This window comes from Leucoraja erinacea, chromosome 40 (genome assembly GCF_028641065.1).
Source record: "Leucoraja erinacea ecotype New England chromosome 40, Leri_hhj_1, whole genome shotgun sequence".
Lineage (NCBI taxonomy): Eukaryota > Metazoa > Chordata > Chondrichthyes > Rajiformes > Rajidae > Leucoraja > Leucoraja erinaceus.
This window is the reverse complement of record NC_073416.1, coordinates 6,673,195-6,693,240: the sequence shown is the minus strand read 5'-3', so window position 1 is coordinate 6,693,240 and position 20,046 is coordinate 6,673,195. Positions and strand designations below refer to the sequence as shown.

The 20,046-nt window shown below is 41.5% G+C and overlaps 3 protein-coding genes across 5 annotated transcripts in view; 1 reads left to right on the top strand and 2 right to left on the bottom strand.

Moving 5' to 3' along the window:
- Positions 1-20,046, top strand: part of zgc:113184 (uncharacterized protein LOC553745 homolog) — a 127,727-nt gene that overhangs the window by 21,154 nt on the left and 86,527 nt on the right. The gene's annotated exons all lie outside the window — the stretch shown is intronic.
- On the bottom strand, positions 6,158-13,388 carry LOC129714654 (chymotrypsin-like elastase family member 1). The gene is made up of 8 exons (XM_055664384.1): positions 13,330-13,388; positions 11,403-11,470; positions 11,157-11,254; positions 9,443-9,568; positions 8,196-8,332; positions 7,314-7,459; positions 6,631-6,780; positions 6,158-6,274 (listed from the first exon to the last, which is right to left on the bottom strand). The coding sequence occupies exons 1-8, from the start codon at positions 13,367-13,369 to the stop codon at positions 6,257-6,259; spliced, it is 783 nt and encodes a 260-aa protein (XP_055520359.1). The 5' UTR covers positions 13,370-13,388; the 3' UTR covers positions 6,158-6,256.
- The window catches only part of LOC129714648 (polypeptide N-acetylgalactosaminyltransferase 6-like), a 58,680-nt gene continuing 52,771 nt past the window's right edge, over positions 14,138-20,046 (bottom strand). For all 3 annotated transcript variants that reach the window (XM_055664370.1, XM_055664371.1, XM_055664369.1), the window contains 2 exons: positions 19,077-19,229; positions 14,138-18,262 (listed from right to left, as the gene is read on the bottom strand). In XM_055664370.1, the coding sequence (XP_055520345.1) occupies positions 18,152-18,262; positions 19,077-19,229 (264 nt within the window). In that variant the 3' untranslated portion in view covers positions 14,138-18,151. The remainder of the gene's footprint in view (positions 18,263-19,076; positions 19,230-20,046) is intronic.

Below are 20,046 nucleotides of genomic sequence, written 5' to 3'. Positions count from 1 at the left end.
CACAGAGGGTAGCCGAGGCCAGTTCATTGGCTATATTTAAGAGGGAGTTAGATGTGGCCCTTGTGGCTAAGGGGATCAGAGGGTATGGAGAGAAGGCAGGTACGGGATACTGAGTTGGATGTTCAGCCATGATCATATTGAATGGCGGTGCAGGCTCGAAGGGCCGAATGGCCTACTCCTGCACCTAATTTCTATGTTTCTATGTTTCTAAAAGAGGGAACACCCATTGCCATTCTATTTCTCTTAATCCTCTACAGTTTCTCTCACAACATTTAAGAACTATCCAGGCAAACACTCAAAAAAAAACCAAGGTATATAAGTCAATGGACTAGAATATAAAATCTACCAAATTGTTAATTCTACCCCAAAATCATTTCCTGCGGATTGATTATTCATGAATATCCCTGATTATACAAATGTGACCAAGTAATTTTCTAATTGGTTTGCAACCTGCTCCACTGCTCACCACATGCAACACAATACTCCTGAGCAGAAACAAAAAATTGCAAAAAAGGGCGAATGAACAACTACCAAGCCACAAATATCAGTTCATCAGTCTATGAAAGTAAACATGCAGGTACAGCAGGCAGTGAAGAAAGTGAATGCCATGTTGGCCTTTATAACAAGAGGAGTCGAGTATAGGAGCAAAGAGGTCCTTCTGCAGTTGTACAGAGCCCTAGTGAGACCACACCTGGAGTATTGGCTGCAGTTTTGGTCCCCTAATTTGAGGAAAGACATTCTTGCTATTGAAGGAGTGCAGCGTAGGTTTACAAGGTTAATTCCCGGGATGGCGGGACAGTCATATGCTGAGAGAATGGAGCGGCTGGGCTTGTACATTCTGGAGTTTAGAAGGATGAGGGGGATATCTTATTGAAACATAAGATTGTCAAGGATTTGGACACGCTAGAGGCAGGAAACATATTCCTGATGTTGGGGGAGTCCAGAACCGGAGGCCACAGTTGAAGAATAAGGGGTAAGCCATTTAGAACGGAGATGAGGAAACACTTTTTCTCACAGAGAGTGGTGAGTCTGTGAAATTCTCTGTGAAGGCCGGTTCTCTGGATACTTTCAAGAGAGAGCTAGATCTCTGCGGAGTCAGGGGATCAGAGGGTACTGATTGGGGATGATCAGCCATGATCACATTGAATGGCGGTGCTGGCTCGGGGCCGGGCCTCCTCTGGACCTACTTTCAAGATAAGGGGAGAGTACCCATTAATATCAGTGTGAAACCAAAACCAGTTTTTACCAGGTCTGATCATAAAGATAGCGGTCAAGTCAGGGCGATTCATGGGGAAAGCAAAGCAGGACTTTTTACAGGGGGACTGTTGAGAGCACACTGACTGATTGGGGTTGAGCTCAGGCATGAACGTCACCATTGGAATGAAGACGGCAGGATTATTGGTGCTCCCACTGCTGGACATATACGAAGAGGCCGAATGGCCTCCTCCTGCACTACTGTCCATAAAGGTATAGGGGCTGCAAAACCGCAGGATGCTCCTCACCCATTAATACTGTTAGTGTGAAAGTATCCAAAACCAGTTTTTCGGAACGTGATAAGTAACATGACTTTTAATGAGCACTGTATTACATCAGGAAATTTTATTCTCAACAAATCCCAGAGGTGAGATAAGAGTGACTAGCCGTGATGTCAAGGCAGCAAGTGTGGCATCAAGAAGCCATGATAAAATTAAAATCAATGGATTAAAGTGTCTGGCCCACAGTTACACAGTTTACCAGGGGCGCTGCACGAATGGCAGCTCCGCCAACAGTCTGTCTGTTTTTTTGTCTTTTTTTGTTATTTTTAGTGCGTTTAAAAAGTTTGTGTAAATGTTCTCTGGTTTGTTTTATGTGGAGGGAGGGGGTCAGGGGAAACCTTTTTTTAATATCTTACCTTGCCGGAGATGCGATTGTTTTCCGGATCGTATCTTCGGTCGCTCTGCGGCCTAACATCGTGGAGCTGGAGGCCTCCTCGGACTGACTTTGAGCCTGGACTTAACATCGGAGCCGATCCCTTGCCTGGGATCGTTCCAACGTCCCAGGCAAGGGATTTTACATTCGAAAGTTCGCAGTCTCGGGAGAGGCCGAGTCGGGGGCTCCAACGACGCAGAAGGTTCGACAAGCCATGACCCGGGGGTCAGATCTCTCAGCACGGGGGAGCTGACATCCCCCCAATGAGGGAGCTGATCACCACGACATGAGGGCCCAAATGCTGCCGGCTACGGGAGTCAAGATCGTCCCGTCAACGGAAGGCTCAAGGCCCCCAACCGCGGGAGAACAAAGAAAGGGAGAAGATTGAACTTTTTTTTCGCCTTCCATCACAGTGAGGAATGTGGAGGAGTCACTGTGGTGGATGTTCATGTTAAAATGTATTTTGTGTGTTTTGTTGCTTTTTATTGGTATGACTGTATGGCAAATGAAATTCCTTGTATGTTGCAAAACATACTTGGCTAATAAAGTATGATTATGATGATTTTATTTTGAAGCTTCTTCATGGCTGATTATGCAAACCCATTGCAAGGGGCAAAGGCTCGTTCTTCATTCTGACACCGCAGGTTACAGCCCTTTAAAACAGCAATATATTACACCATCTATGCAACTGCACTCAATTTGGATGAAAAACAGAAACATGAAATTAAAATAGAAATACATTTACAAGGAAAGCATCATGTGGCTGGGATTTATTTTCCGGGGGGAACTTGGAGTTAAATCTGGGATGCAGCACAGTTTAAAACATTACACTGCAGAATCGAAAATAAAAAGCTTGTGGGCGTCACTGCATATGAACCTTTTTTTCTTTTCAATTTTGTCCTGTATCCAAGTGATTAATATAAAGAAAAGCAGTGGTTGCAGTCCTGCCCCCAGGAAACGTCACTGCAATAGTTCCCTCTAAAAAGCAACTTTTCACTTCTAATTTCTGTTACTCCGCCATTTTTTAACCATGCTGTCACACTACAGCGACAATTAACGCCGTAGGCTTCCAGCTCATTGCCCCAACCCCTAAAACATCCTGACCCTTGTTCTGGATGACGTTCTACCTAGGATTTCACAAAAACTTTGATAACTAGTGGTTGCCTATCTTTGGCCTTCCTTACTTCAGCATAACCCTTTGGAGAAGGGAGGATTTGATTCTAATATCAAGCTTTCTATTGATTACTTTGTGCACCTTTGATTGATTACATTGTACAGAATGTTCACTGCTTTCAATACTTTTGACTTTCAACTCAAGTTTTCCACACTCAGGCATGGCCCTTATGGCTCAGTAACACACAAGGTGTTGCATTTAACACCGAGTCATCAGGGAAAGGTTAGTTTGCTCTAACTCAGCAAATATAACAGAAACATTTTATTAATCTTGGAAACTGTAGTGGATATGTGATTAATGCCAAAGCACGTATCCATGCTTTAACCCTTCAATCCAATTTAACAATTGATTGATTAAAGGGTACACCCAGGAAACAGGCCCTTTGACGCACCAAGTCAACGCCAACCATCGATCATCCGTTCACACTAGTTCCATGTTATCCCACTTTCTCATCCACTCCCTACGCATTTGGGGCAATTTACAAAAAAATAACCTAAAAAACCCATACATCTTAGGGATGTGTGAGGAAACTGGAGCACCCAGAAACCATGCGGTCACAGAGAGAATGTGTAATCTCCGCACAGACAGTACCTGAGATCAGGATCAAACCCAGGTCGCTGGCGCTGTGAGGCAGCAACTCCACCAGCTGCACCACCAACATCAATCTTCTTTCCCACACCAACATTCCCAACATTGAGGTCCTAATTGACAAGTGGGGGTTAATGTTTGTCTATTGCTTTACAATTGTTTACTTACGTTTGGTTACTTCATATATGAAGTTTGTATGTGTATAATAGTTGTATGTATATATATGTCTGTAGGTATTATGGGAAATTGACTGGGGTAGTATTATTATTATTAATTAATTGATTTTTAAATATGGTAGAAGTGTTGGGGAAAAGGGGTGAGATTTAATAAGTTATTCTTCTTCTCACTCCTTTTCGAGCTTGTACAGACACAGTTGGACATTGGAAATTTGCTTTTTGTTCTTTTCATTGCTTGTAAATATTGATTGTAATGTCCAATTGTTTGATAATTTCGATTTTGTTACTATTAATGTCTTTAATGTCTTTACTTGTTCGGAATAAATAAAATAAATAAATAAATAAATTATTATTCTCGGTTGGCTCTATGAGGCAGGCCATCTCACAAGCGTGCCTGATCCCCGAAACAAATTCTTTAATTTTAGGTAACTAAACCTACGAGCACATTCGCTCTTCGTCCGCCACCCTTTATCCCCCTCTCTTCCCTATGTCCCACCCAGATGTGCTTCCATTTATCCCTTCCCCCCCCTGTCCCCGTCCACATATATGTACTTTCCTCTGGCTTCACATTTTGTGCTTCGCCTTTGCTATCTCTATCTCACACTTTTTAAGAGCATAGAAAAATAGGTGCAGGAGTAGACCATTCGGCCCTTCGAGTCAGCACCGCCATTCAATGTGATCATTGCTGATCATCTAAAATCAGTACCCCATTCCTGCTTTTCCCCCCATATCCCTCGATTCCTTTAGCCCGAAGAGCTAAATCTAACTCTTGAAACCATCCAGTGAATTGGCCTTCACAGCCTTCTGTGGAAGAGAATTCCAGAGTCACACCTCTTTGGGTGAGAAAATGCTGCCTCATCTCAGTCCTAAATGGCCTACCCCTTATTCTTAAACTGTGATCCCTGGTTCTGGATTCCCCAACATCGGGAACATGACAAAATCATGAGAGGAATAGATCGGGTAGATGCTCAGAGTCTTTTACCCAGAATAGGGGAATCGAGAGGACTTGGGTTCAAGGTGAAAGGGAAAATATTTAATAGGAATCCGAGGGGTAACTTCTTCACAAAGTTGTATGGAACAAGCTACCAGAGGAGGTAGTTGAGACTGGGACTATCCCACCATTTAAGAAACAGTTGAACAGGTACATGGATAGGACAGCTTTGGAGGGTTATGGACCAAGCCCAGGGAAGTGGGACTTGGGTAGCTGGGACATTGCTGGGACATCTCGCCCACCGGTGTGGGCGAGATGGGTCGAATGGCCTGTTTCCACACTCTGAGTCTATAACTCTATGACGATACTCCAGGTGCAGTCCCAACAGGGCCCTGTACAACTGCAGTAGGACCTCCTTGCCCCTAAACTCAAATCCTCTCACATGCCAATAGCTTTCTTCACTGCCTGCTGTACCTGCATGTTTACTTTCAGTGACTGATGTACAAGCACACCCAGGTCTCGTTGCACCTCCCCTTTTCCTAATCTGTGGTACCATTTAGATAATAATCTGCCTCCCTGTTCTTGCCACTAAAGTGGATAATCTCACATATATCCACATTGTACTGCATCTGCCATGCATCTGCCCACTCACCCAACCTATCCAAGTTACCCTGCAGCCTCATAGCATCCTCATCGCAGCTCACGCTGCCACCCAGCTTTGTGTCATCTGCAAACTTGGAGATGTCACATTTAATTCCCTCGTCTAAATCGTTAATTAAAAAAAAAAAAAAATCTCCTGTTTCCCGAGAGCTCCCTCCTCAACCAGGTCCTCCGAGATCCTCCTCCACGAGGTCCTCCTGTTTCCAGAGAGCCTCCGGCAGGACAATGCCGTCGCGAGGCGCTGCTGCCACTGGCTGTGACATCAGTGTGAAGGCTGGGCCGGGCCAGGCCTGGGGACAGCGGCCGACGAGGAGCAGCTCCTGTCGAAGGTAACGCCCTGAAAACAGCCCGGTCATTACTCTGCAGTGATGGATGTCGCGCTGGTGCAGAACCCCTGGACTTGAGAGATGTGGTGGAGGCTATTCATCTCTGCATTTTTCCAACCATCTGCCAATCAATACTTCTCCACCTCCCCCCCCCTCATCTGTATCCACCTATCACTTGCCCAAACCTATCCCGACATCCAACTTTCTCCTACAAAAATTAGTCTGAAGAAAGGTCCCGACCTATCCACGTTCTCCAGAAATGCTGTCTGACCCATTGAATTACTCCAGCACTTTATGTCCTTTTTTGTGAACAAAGAGAATATCTTTCACGGCATGGAGTGCATCCAATCTATTTATACAAATGATATCAAAATCAAGAGGCAACAAGCAGGATAATGTATGAATGTTTTTATTTTCTTGCTTTATTTTAATCTAGTTAATGGAATGACATGCCTTGGCTGCATGTTGCACTTTGGCCATCGCAATCCAGCATTTAATACAAAGCGATTTTCTGAAAAATAAAACAGGATTGTCATTATTTATTGTGAAACGCTTCAATTAGGGCCTGAACAGGAACTTGTCTCTTACAGATGTGTTGTGTGAGGGAGAATTTCCGCGAGAGTTTCTCAACCTCTCCCCGCAACTTTAGTGGAAGATTGGGGAACACCTTATTTACATTATTTTCTGGAGATTTTACACATCAGATTTTCCATTTCGGTTTCAAGATGCGGTTTCGGTTTCAGGACAAGATGTGTCCTGCGATCTCATCACCGAAAGCTCTGTGCAAGGTGTGCTAAATCAGAATATTTATCTGGTAGCATCTTTTATAGAATATAAAAATATAATGAAAATCAAAAGCTAACGTACATTATTGATCCAGTCGATGTAAGCTGAGACGCGGGTCCATACTGTTGGTTTCATGTACGTGTCACATCCTGCTGCAGCTATAAAGCTTGTGGCTCCATGGACATAGTAAATACCATTATATTCACAATTCAGAGGACCTCCAGAATCTCCCTTGGAGGAAAGTTGGTGAAACCATTATTTTCAATCTCTCAGACTGGTTTATAAAATATATGATTACATTTTAAAAGGTAATTGAAATCAAGAGCAATACAAAAAAGGTAAAGGAACAGGGAGAAACAGAGAAAGAGAAAAATGGTATTGAAGAAAAAGAAGAGAAATACTTGAAAGGAACATGGAGACTAAGTAAGAACCGTAATGTGTCAGCAAGAAATTGCTGACAGCAAAGGAAATAATGAAAAAGTTGCATTTACATGGGCCCTTTCATAACCTCAAAGTATTCCAAAGTGTTTTGCAGCCAGTTTGCACATGGAAACAGAATTGTGACATCGACCAAGTAATTTGTTTTGATTGTGTTCATTGCGAGGTAGATATTGCTGCAGAACACAGGGGGGAATTCCCTTGCTCCTTTTTAAACTAGTCGTGATCTTTTACGTCCACCCACAAAGGCAGACAAAATCTCATTCTAATGGCTCAGAAGAAAGATGATGCCTCTTCCATTGTAAGAGAGTATCTACGTTTATTACCTGACAACCAGCAACGATGCCGTCACCTCCAGCACACACCATGTTGTTGTTAACATAGTCACCCCACCATGCAAGCTGGGAACATACTTCATAGGAAACAACATTGATAGCAGCTTGTTGAAGAGTAGAACTAACATATCCACCGTCTGCATCAAGAGAAGAAATGATTTATTGCTATTGCAATTTTGTCATTCATTATTATTATATTCCACATAACATTTCAGATCATATTTAGCACTATATTGTCTATTTGTCCATGGGAACATCGATAAGCAGATTGAAGACCATTTGCTAGGCTTTATCCATTTCCTTACTATTTAGGCCTTCTTCTTATCGAGTCCACACAGAAGATTAGAAGTTGTTCAGCCAGAGCTGTACGCAGATGCCAAGAAGCTTCTTGTGCGCGGTGGTTGAAAGATTGGTGGAAATAGGGCCACAACGTGAGCGCTCTTTCCTTTACCACACTATTTAGGTAAAAATTAGCAATGTTTTTAACCATTACAGGGCAAGGAGCTTTAAGGAAATTGTAGCCCTGGGATGATCAGGTACTTTAGGAATGCGCCTAAACAAGCAATACTTACTTTTAAATTGAGAAACTACAAGGTCCTTGAAACAAGACTAAAAATATATAGCGATATTTAAAAAAATCATAGCTGTGAAAATAAGGGCTGCTATTTTAATAACTCGTGTAATGGATAAAGCCAGAATCTTTTGCCTGTCCCCAATTCAATCTCGAACTGATTGGTTTCTTGGAAAATTTTAGAAAGCAATTAAGAGGCAGATACATTGCTGGGGTAGGGAGCTACATTGAGCCGACCAGCAACCACTCATTTATGGGTAGGAAAGAGATGCACAAATGCACATGATTCTGATATTACTTACTTCTAGTGTAGCCCCAGCCAGTGACGTAACATAGATAGCCATTTGGTAAGGTAGCACCTGCATCGGGCAAATTTCCAAGCTGGACATGTTGGTTCAGGACAGCATCCTGGGCCAGGTAAACCAGCGCAATATCATTCCTATTCAAAATGGATTTGCAGCATTAGTGTCTATTTTATTTTAACTCATGTTGCAAATGCATGATAAGGCGAGTGCCTACAATTAGGATTACATTCAGTTTTAGGTTCTTTCCTTGTTGTTCACCCTTCCTCTCTTAAATACTGTCCTTCAAACTGTAGTCCCCTCTGTTACCTCATACATATGATCATGTGTCAGCATCTTCTTCTTGTTCTGAGGCATCTCCATGGGATCAAGGATAATGTACGACCACTCCGGTTTTGTTGGTCTGAGCTGGTTTATGAGACCAATGTAGGAACGGCAGACTCTTCCACAGATGGGGCAGGTGGTGGCTGATGGGGTGGGTGGGTGGTTAGTTCATGAGGGGGTCTGCTTTTTTGGTCATTTTCACAGGACCTCCATGTGTTCTTGATGCAAGAACTCAAGATTCTCAATCCCATCCTGTATGCTTCTTCTACACTTGAGTGGTCTTGGGACAGTGATTCACAGGAGTCATTGGGGATGTTGCATTTCTTCACGATGGCTTTGAGCACATCCTTGCATCTTTTCCTTTGTCCATGACAGAGCTCAGAATAGTGTCTATTCTGGAAGTGTGGGGATGAACATGTGAGTGATGACATCTTGACCTTCAAATACTCCTTTTCCTCAATTGACCAACGTTTGTCCTGGTTCATTGAAGGCAGTGGTGTATTTCATATGAATGTCTGCCTTTTCTGAGAGGTGGCTCCTTAGACATGGGAAGCGGTGCATGTTTTCCAGGTTGTTGACATGGTGTGGTGAGGTAGATTAGTAGAAGACCTTTATCTTTTGGATGTTGAATGCAACACTCATCTTCTCAAATGCTTTGGTGAAAGATCTGTGTAGGAGATGAGTGTCTCCCTCTCACACACAGACGCACACGTTCCATTAAATGTGGTACAAGTGTGAGTGGTGGACAGCACTGAACAATCGATGTGTGGGCATATATCTTTTTTTGCTACACAAAGTTACCAATGAGTGTTTTTATGAGATTTTGATCGTTCTTAAAGTAGCGGCTGTAATAGACTAGATTTCTAAATAACTTTGATGTCAACACATTATGCATTGGTCCAAAATATTATATTATTACATACCCAACTGAAAGATCACCATTCCAACCTTCGTGGATGATGGCATATTGTACAAACATGTACTGTTCGGTTTTATCATCCTCATAAATGTTGTGATCACCCAGGACGACACGGTATGTTGTAGTTGGACTGTAAGTGAGCAAAAACGATGTTACGTTAAACAAAAGGGATTGGCAAGGGTAGATAGGGGAGTGAGAAATAGGTGGCTTCATTGCCCTACATTCTATTGTTTAAGCCCAGGGTTTTATATACAGTGTGGTAGTTTGAGATAGAAAGTCAATTATCAAATATAATGGTATTTCCAATATGATGCAATGGTAAATTCTATGATAGTCTTTCATGCATTTAATATGCTATTGTATAGAATTGCTGGGTGTAAATCATTGATGTCAGTTGATGTGCAAATTGTTTGATGTTGCTGCTGCAACAATTGAGAACTTATTTTCATTGATGGAACAGCATGCAGAAGCAGACTTTAACAAGATGAAGGAGGCCTGCATAAATATGGGGCCCATCCTTACCTGCTGGCATGGAGTCTGCCACTGAACTATGGAATCCTCACCTAATTTCCCAATGTCTTATATGTGTTATAGGTAAGGACATCATATATTTTTTGGGACCTAGCCCAACATGGCGAATCATTGCAGTGTATCCTATGATCTGTCTGAGATACTTGGTACCGACCCCTACTCCAACCTACCGCTTCAAGCCAAGCTGCCCCAAATACGTGCTGGCGTGAACTTTTCAAAATACTGATAAACCTCAATCTTCTCTCATCAGAATACCTTGACATGATGATGGTCAAAACATCGAACAGGATTACCATCCTCTGAGAAATTAGTAGGCTAACTTACTGACACAGGATTGAACTAAAACCATTTCACAGACTTGCAGCAAACAGGCAAGTTGAAGATACAGATGTCACAATCAAAATCATGTTTGGTGTGCATTTACTAAATTATAGCAGTTATGATTTTTTCCATTAAAACATATGGAGGTTTTAGGGCAAGTGTGGTTAACTTACAAGACAACTGTGAACAGGAGTCATCACTTTTATGCAAAGGAACAGACATGTCTCAATCATTGATTAGCTGGGTGAGAGGTGCGTGTGTTAAAGCTAAATGGTGGCTTGCTAAAAACTGGACCGGACTGATCAGCTGTACTCAGGAAACAAATGTCTATGGTTCAATTGTCATGTATGCATTGCACAGTGAAATTATGTTTGCACAGCTCACACATGCACAAGAGCTCGAGTGATCACCAGAGTGAATTGTGTTGAGAGTCAGAGCTGGAAAGAGTATATGAATTGAAATGACAGATACAGTCAAGAGTTAAGTCAGGTTGTTGTAGTGCATACGTCAGATCAGTGCATGGTATGTTGCAGTATTTTAATACCAAGATTTTTGGTAGTTTCCAGCAATACTGTGATGCTTAGATAATCCGCTAAGAAAACCAGTGTTCCCTTGAAATTTACAGGAGCCCCATTACGTGTGCTCCTTTGAAACTCACCAAAGTGCTAAGTGTGCCAAATGAGCAGATTTTAATGTATGTATTTTATTACTAGTGCTCGCACTTACTCAGTCTTGATAAATGTTTAAAGGAGTTTTAGGTTATGTTGCTCTTTTTGCTTTAACAAGCTTTACTCCACCTGCAGAAGCTCAGGCTGAACTTAGCGAATAGGCATAAATGACAAATAGTACCAATCAAAATCATTCACCTGTCCACACAGTGAGCAGCAGTCAGCACCCATCTGTTACGAATTAAAGTCCCTCCACAGGTGTGGTACCAGTAACCAGCCCATCCTTGAAGAGAAACCTGGTCACGGGAAAAACAGAGCTTCATATTAATGCAGAAAATGTGGCTAGAAAAGCTGGCAGAAAATGGAAAAGTGATGAAGACCTATTCATACAAATATTTTCACTCTCTTGGAATTTACAGAGTGCCTATGTTTTATCTTTCTCACCTGCCATGGCCACGCATTGGGAGCTGCCTCAGTCCCTCCAATGACTCGATTGTTTTCAGAACAGAGCCCTGTATACATTGAGAAAATGTTTTGATTACATCTTCACTGATTTGCTATCCTAAAATTAATTTTATGTATTCGAGAAGTCTGTATTCCATCAGTAATGTGAGAAATTAAATTCCAATAGCCCCCAGAGCAGGTCAGGTCAAATTATTAACCTATAGAACTGTTCAATTTGTCTTATTAATGAGTTACAAGTTTAAATGATCATTGTAGATGTAGAAGATCATTTATCCCATCTAGTTTATCCATTAGGAAAGACCCAAAGGCCTCTTGAATGTAGCATGCAATTTTTTCATGTTCATTCAGTGTTTGATTACTCTTTATATGAATAAATGTGCTTTCACTCAATTGAACCATCATCGCCATGTTCTGGTCCTGCAATATAATATAATATACACTAAAAACGGTCCATTTAGTCCAATGAAAATTGACTGAGCCAAATAGAATGACCTGCTTGCCAGGTCTTGGAAGCTACGTGTGATCCAAAGCCTTAAGCCTATGTGTTAATCATCCTATCCCAAGCCTCAGAAAAGCTCAATGCAATATTTCAGTCTTCCTCATTACCCATCCTTTTGCCCGGTCTGAGTGAATTGTCCATTTATACTTAGTATGTACAGTTTTATGTTGTGAACTTATTGCCATTGGCAACAACATGGAGGCTGCTCATACAAGGACCTTGCAGCCAGGAGAGGGTGCACTCACACTTCATATTTTGTCTGTGGGCAAGAAACTAGTTCATGATTACTTAAAACTTCAATGCTTTTGACAGTTGTAGTTATCTGTTAGTTATACAAGACATTGGTGAGACCACATTTAGAGTATTGTGTTCAGTTTTGGTCACCCTGTTGTAGGAAAGATGTTGTCACGTTGGAAATGTGCGGAAAAGATTTACGAGGGTCTTGCCAGGACTCGAGGGCCTGTGCTATGGGGGAGAATTAGCAGGCTACGACTTTATTCCTTGGAGTACAGGAGGATGAGGGGGGATCTGGGGTGGAAGATTGCAACCTTCACTTGGTCTGCCCTGTTTCGACTAATGCAATCAACTCGATGTGCACAAACGGAAGATCAAATAGAACAAGTTGTCCAACAACTTTAGGCTGTGCACGCCAGACGAAAGAAGAAGGGGTGATCTTATAAAGGTACACAAAATCATAGACTGGGTAAATGCACAGAGTCTTTTGCTCAGAGTAGGGGAATCAAGAACCGGAGGACATAGGTTCAAGGTGAGGGGGGAAAGATTTCATAGGAACCCGAGGGGTAACTTTTTTCCACAAAGGGTAGTGGGTATATGGACCAAATTTCCAGGGGGAGGTAGGTATATTACAACATTTAAGAAACATCTAGACAGGTACATGGATAGAATAGGTTTGGAATGATATGGGCCAGACGTAGGCAGGTGGGACACGATGGCCAATGTGGGCATGTTGGCCCGTAGGGCCCGTTTCCACGCTGTATGATTCCATGACTATATTTGGAGTTAAGGTACCAGGAAAGGTGAAAAATCCAACATGATTCAGTTATTCTGCGAATTTACCCCATTCTAAGATTAATTGGCTTTTCTCTTGGGATGAGATCGAGCAGTTCTTGTGTTCACCTGTTTCCAATCTGATATCACAAGTGGAGGGAGGACTGGAGATGGGACCTTTCTAAATTTCCTAGGACTGCTGTCTTTGATGTCAATTACTTCAAATTTAAATCTCATTCAACTGCTCCTTAGTAAGTTTTATTTTTCACATGACTCATTTGTATTAGAAATAGCGAATGCCTGGCACTTAATTTTCTAGTCAGCAACAACTGAAACTGTTTTTGAAATTAGAAATAGAGCGACTCTTTTAGTAGGCAAAATAATTGAAGTTATACTTACCAAGCAGGGCAAGACTTGCTAAAACCAACAGTTGCAACATCGTGGCAAGTGTATTGTGGAACGTTTTGACCTCAATGCCCAGTATTTATACACATATTATATCAAACACCTGCCGTAAATTGGATCGACTTTCAGCTCATTTCGTAACTATGATAAAGCCGCAATGTTGATATTTAAACATTGGACATGATTTGGGGCTGCCAGAATTGATAGGATGAGAAAATCTACAGGTGACAACAGTTTGGTCCAAAACAGAAGTAACCCCTGCATTCCCTCTCTCCCCCCCTCCCCTAGTTCCACTTTTCACATCCTTGTATCCCTGTGCATCACCTCTTCCCCAGGCAACAATGAGCCATTATGGACTCCACCCTTCCTTGGTCATCTTTTGCCAGCCCTGCTTTGTTCTGGGCTTTTCTTAGCTTCGATTCACTCCCCTCTACTTAGTCTGATGAAAGATCCCAACCCAAAACGTCACCCATCCTTTTTCTCCAGAGATGCTGCCTGACCTGCTGAGTTACTCCATCACTTGGGCATTCAGAAAATGTGCATTGGTTCAAAATGAACAGAAAACCTTGTGCAGTGTTCATATTCATTATATTTTTCCTCAATCACCCCATTGTTGTTTTAAGCAAAAGGTATCTTGCTGATCCTCTACCAATGGTATTGTAAATCTATAAATCCAGGCAGGTCATCTACCCTTTGATATTCCTTCACCAATTTGTGGGATGGTGTCTCACTCTATTTTGCTGCAACGGTGTAATGAAGAGTGATAACATCCTAGAACATTGTAGTGTAGTGATTGTAGTCTTGGAATAGCAACTTGATCATTCTAATTCCAAACTTGTGAGTTGTGAAGTTGTGAAACTGAATTCAATAACACTGATAATAATGTGTGGGTTGGCCACGGAAATGAAATGACCATGAATGCTGCCAGATTGTCATTAAACACTAATATCCTCAGGGAAGGAAACATGCTTTCCACACCTGCTCTGGCCCACTCTGTTGGTTTCCATACAAAGCTGTGCGACTCGATGATGATGATGATAAGGATGAAATAATGTCCAACATTTTCACAACTCAAACATGATTTTATTATTTCGGTAAGTCATTCAAACTCAAATATGGCAAAAACAATACTCAGCAGTGCCCAATGGCAGAAAACATTTTCTAGAACAACTTCAACAAAAATTAAAAAAGCCTTTTTAAATCAATGAATTCCAAGTTGTTTTTCTTCCTGTCATCAAGCAGTGATTCATGTGGATTGATGGGCTCCAAAGGCCATTTCCCATAGTCATGCTTTTGTGAGCTTACAATAAATATCAGTGGGCAATTCAATTTTCCCCAATACAAGTTCACATCTTCACTTGCTAGAGTAGGTCTTAATGGAGAAAGTGAACATATTTACGTAGTGTCCTTCACAAACTCAGGATGTACTTTACAGCCAATAAATTAGTTTTTGAATTGTTGCCATTGTTACAATGTAACACAGTAAAGTCCCATAAAAGACCAGATATCTGTTTTTGATATTATTGGGGGGGGGGGGGGGGGGGGGGGGGGGGGGGGGGGGGGGGGGTGGGGGGGGGGGGGGGGGGGGGGGGGGGGGGGGGGTTGGGGGGGGGGGGGGGGGGGGAGTATTGGCCAGGACATCAATGACCAGTAGCAACTCTAGCTCATTTTCCATTTGCTTGGACAAAAACAATACATTGTAAAGGTCTATGTTTTCACAGCTAACAAAAGCACAGATTGAGGAGTGAACTCTGACCCTGCCTGGTCTTTAAGATACAACACCAAAATATGTGATGCATTGTGTCACTGCACCAGAAATACCATCTTGCTTCATTACAATCCAGAGGCATTCTTTAATACAGCAAGTTGAACTAGTAAGACTCAGGAGGGATTTACAAACAATTATTAGTTTTCTCTCCTGCATTTAAAAATAGTCTAAACATACAAGATGAAGTGCGTATACAATTGTTAGAGAGTAGTGAATATTGAATGATTTTTTGTTTAGAACTACAGAGTTAGACTTCAATGGAGGTAGATAGCAAATTTAGGAAATGAAATTCAAACCTCTGGTCACTTTTCAGGAAATCAATATTTTGTTCAATAAATCAGGATAAAAACTGGAATCGTAAGTGATGGGGAGGGGGTAAAGGTGGTTGTGTTAAAGTAGCATTCTCCCCCATGTTGCCTTCTATATCCTGTGTACACTTCTATATCCTGATAACGCCAGCAAATAGTTCATACAAATAGGAAGCAGGCTTCCCAATTTAATCCATTTACATGTCTAAATGCAATATTCCCAGGCTATTGGATTGATGGTTAAAATGACCATGGTTTGCAGTGTTATAGGGCAAATCATTGTTCGCTTGGGGAGACAAACTAAATTTACTGCAGTACAAGAGGATCATCTTTATCACTGTGAAATGAGATCAAAGAGCTTCTTTGATGCTAGATTAAAAGTGGGATACCTTTGCACATGTGCAAAAGTGCAATTACAAGGCAGGGATTTCTACAAGTCAGAGTATTATAATAAATTCAAAAAAGCTTAGAAAAATATAATTCAGCATTTGTTGCTTCAAATCCAGAGTATGAAAAATTTAAAGTAGATTATCCCCAAACTCACACTGAAAAGAGCCTCATGCTGTTTGATAGTGCAGCCCACCAACTCTGAGAAACTGCAGTTATTACAGCTTAGGAACTAAATATTTCATAAAGAAACCCAAAATCTATTTCAACTGTGTCTTGACACATATATACAGCTCAATGTTCAATTTATTTTAAGCATGATAAATTATTTTAACTTATACAATTCCAATGTGCAGACCCACTTTTTTGCTGACCTCGCATATCTGTGGAAATGCAGCTTGGTGCAATCAGCGTACCGAAAATAAGTCTCCTGTGTTTACCCGTAACATTGATTTTAATGCTCTTTCCAGACCACATTTGACAATTCCAGAGCTCTACGAGTCAATGACTGCTTGGATGGAAGTGACCTGGGTATCAAAGCAGTACTGTACCTTTGATATGACATTACTCCTAACGCACACACCATGATTTATTAAAACAGTCTCACAATTGATTACATTCATTATTAAATGACAACTGACCTCAAGTACAAATCAAAACTACCACAGTGAACTCTATGCTCTATGTTCCATTGGATTTTATGTTGCAAATGTCCTCCCCTATCATTCCATAGGTACAGGTTCTGAGGAAGGAGTTGCACTCTGCCATCTTACCCAAATGGTCATTATTCTTGCACGTCTTAAAGCCAATTTTTGAAAGCTTTTTCACGAGTGCCAATATATGAAGCATTTAACTTAACTGTACAGTTCCTACTGCTTTCTCATATAGGAACCAGTTAATCCAATGGAGATTGAGCATTAACTTGCAACTATACCTGGTTGGGAAGTTATGGGGGTAAATAAGGCAAGACGTGCAGCAACATTTTAATGAGAGAAATGCGCAGTTGTATTAGTTTATCTTGACCTTGAATAAACATTTGTTACAAATTCGCCCTGTTGCTGACCAAAATTAAGAAAATTAGTTGCAAGTTGCCTTTGGAATATGACGTAACTGCAAATAAATTTGGCCCTGTCTGGTAGCGCTAAACACCTTGTATTGGGTCCACTGGAACTGAATTTCAGAAGCAGAGGTGAATGTGCAGCTGCTACTGTAAACCATGTATGGTACAAATGACAGGGAATTCATTTTCAATTCATCTGCAGCTTCCACATTTCAAGGCTTTAGTGATCTTGAGCACATTTGAAACCAGGAACACTGTGGGTCGGAGCCATCCATGCACAAAAGCTGGGTGGAACACCGAAGGCAGCGATGTTTCATAGTTACATTTAACAGTTTGATGCTGTTACCTTTCAGCAAATTCACAAGTGGTGCCAATAGGAAAACACATCAAAAAGAAATGTCATTTGTATAAAGGCAATTCAAAGTTCCCTCCGTCCTCCAAAACCCTATAGCAGTACTGTCCCTCAGCTCACAATAAGCCCTTCTGAAGTGACACATATCCCTTACTCATTTATCCATTTATCTAGCACCTTTCACTTCAGTGCATACAGCATTCCACAGGCGGTAAGTGCAGTTATGCAAATAGATTTTGCAGCCAATTTTGACATAACAAGCTCCCACAAACAACAATGAAATACATGACCAAACAATGGGACTTTGTACATCTATCTGGGAGGGTAGAGAGAACCTCTGTTTAACTTCTCATCCGAATTAAGTGTTTTCTTTTCCCTACTTCAAGATTTGAGGAATTTCAAACTTCAGCAGGAATCTTCAGCCACATTTGAATCAGGAATAGATCCAAGCATCAATGCAGAATAGTCTCCAGGCGCATCTATCAAATGGCACCAGTTTCAACCCTGCTCTGCTTTGGATTCAACACAAAGGTGGTGGATATCCAGAATCCAATTTACGTTAAATGCCAACTAAATGGACATTTTACCTTATAAATGTTCCACATCACTTGCTTTCAATGCCAAAGATACAGGATTTTTAGAAAGGAATCACTCCTGCAATGCCAGAGAAAACTTAATTGAACATTTTTTAAGTGTTGGTAGGAGTCATTCATTTTTGAAGTGTTGGTAGCAGAGATTCTTTTCAATCCAATTAAGAGATTTCTTTTCTGAACAAAACAGGAATGAAATCAATAAATCCGATTTGCTCTATACCCAGGCTAAAATTCAGAGTCACAAAAAGATTTAACAGCAAGGCCGGCTTTTATGTTTTAAAGTGTGCGTTTTCCCCACTCAGAATGACTCGGATAGTTCACCAGGCGGCAACGTCCTTCTTGACAACACTAGGTGAAAGCCCACTGCTGGTGCAGGTCTGCAGAGTTGCACGGAACCATGGATGGATTCTTTCCCGACGCAGTCAAGCACTGATTGCTGGCGGAATTTTTTATCAGGTCCTTTTTGAAGAAACAAAGAAATTTAAGTTAAATAGATGTTTCTCTTTCTCTTCCCCTTCAACTGCCCCTCCCCACCCCTCAAATCTTCTCCAGACATTGCTGACACACCTGGGTACATTTCTATTGGTGCTCCTATTTCATCAATTTATGATTTATTTGAACAAAAAGAGATCATTTTGTACTTAGAATCATCGAGTCAGAGCATGGATATAGGCCCTTCACCCAACTTGCCCATGTCAACCAAGATGCCCCATCAACGCTAGTCCCAGCTGCCGCATTTAGCCTAAATCTAAACCTCTAAACCTCCTATCCATGTACCTGTCCAAATGTCTTTTAAATGCCGTTATAAATACACTAGTATAATTTGCCTGAACGCTGCTGATGAATCCAGGGAACAAGCTGCAACCTAGTGGTGAATACTGGAAACAATATCTGCCACAATAACATTACAAGTCACATATTCATCATTTTTCAGAGGGGTACAAGCTGAAGATTGGACAGACTGCTCCCAACAAATTGCTCATCACCAATCCCACAAAAACATCACCAGGCTCAGCCCATCATGGAGATTATGGGTAGTTCATGGTGTCTACCTGCCCATGGGAGCTGAAGCCATGTCTCTCTCTCTCTCTCTCTGACTAGCAAATGGAAAGACGGCCCAGATTCTATTTCTGATTTTTATTGGTGGCTAAATTCACATCTTTGAGATAATGAATGCACCTTTGAAGTGAACTCATCCTTACAATGGGAGGGGAGGAAGTCGCCGATCCCCTCACAGTTTAAGACAACACTTTTATTCATATGCAATACTTACATTTAAAAATTCCCAGTGTTCATCTCCTGGCACTTTGGTATCTTTCCCCGTGTATTTACATTGCTGCAATAGAACTTGGCCATACATGGCTCGAAGGCACAACTGCCTGCCAATGTTGTGGCGTATATCAGACTGCGTGGTGTATTCAAAATACTGAAAACATCAATGGGGAAAAATGCATATTATCAAAACAACGTACATGGTAGATCTCCAAGCACAATAATAACACTTCTAGCCCAATCTATATTCACTTTACTTCTCTTATTTCTCCTGAATGCATAGCACTGGAGCAGAGATAGGCTTCCATAGGCACCAACCACTGTTCGATAATAGTTATGTGAACCTTGAGAAACCTTTGTTTAAAGGGTCCGTTTAACTGGAAGTAGATATTATTATTTGTGGCCAAAACACAAAGTGCTGGAGGAACTCAGCAGGTCGGGCAGCATCTGCGGAGGGAATGGAGAGGCGACTTTAGTGTGGAAGAAGGGTCCCGATCCAAAACGTTGCATGTCCATTCCTTCCACAGATGCTGCTTGACCCACTGAGTTCCTGCAGCACTGTGGTTTGCTCAAGATTCCAGCATCTCCATTATAATGAGTGGTATAATCTTACCCAATTAACCACTGGTTACTTGTGAGTCTAAAGAGCAAGCATTCGTGGACCATTTGACCCACCTGGAGAGTGGATAAATGGAGAAAGCATCACAACTTTCCCCCATCCAAAACCATTGCGCATTCCATTCCTATAGAAGCAATCAGTGAAAAGTGGAAATTGTGTGTAATTTTCTCAATTGATTGAGGCACAAATCCAAGACTTGTTTGATCTAAGAGGCACATTTACTCACCATCCTATATTGAAGAGTCATACCAATCAGCACATTTTTTCCTCCCCCAATATTATGACAACTTGTTTCCTCTCTTTATCTTTCTAACTCAAGTTTTTAAAGAATCGACAACAAACCCCTTCTCCG

Excerpts from the sequence above, each read along its gene's own strand:
- LOC129714654 (XM_055664384.1), bottom strand. The coding sequence starts at position 13,369 with ATGTTGCAACTGTTGGTTTTAGCAAGTCTTGCCCTGCTTG. Across the intron at positions 8,333-9,442 it reads AATGGTGATCTTTCAGTTGG|GAATGATATTGCGCTGGTTT; the intron begins GTATGTAATAAT and ends CATTTTGAATAG. Across the intron at positions 7,460-8,195 it reads TGGCTGGGGCTACACTAGAA|ACGGTGGATATGTTAGTTCT; the intron begins GTAAGTAATATC and ends CTCTTGATGCAG.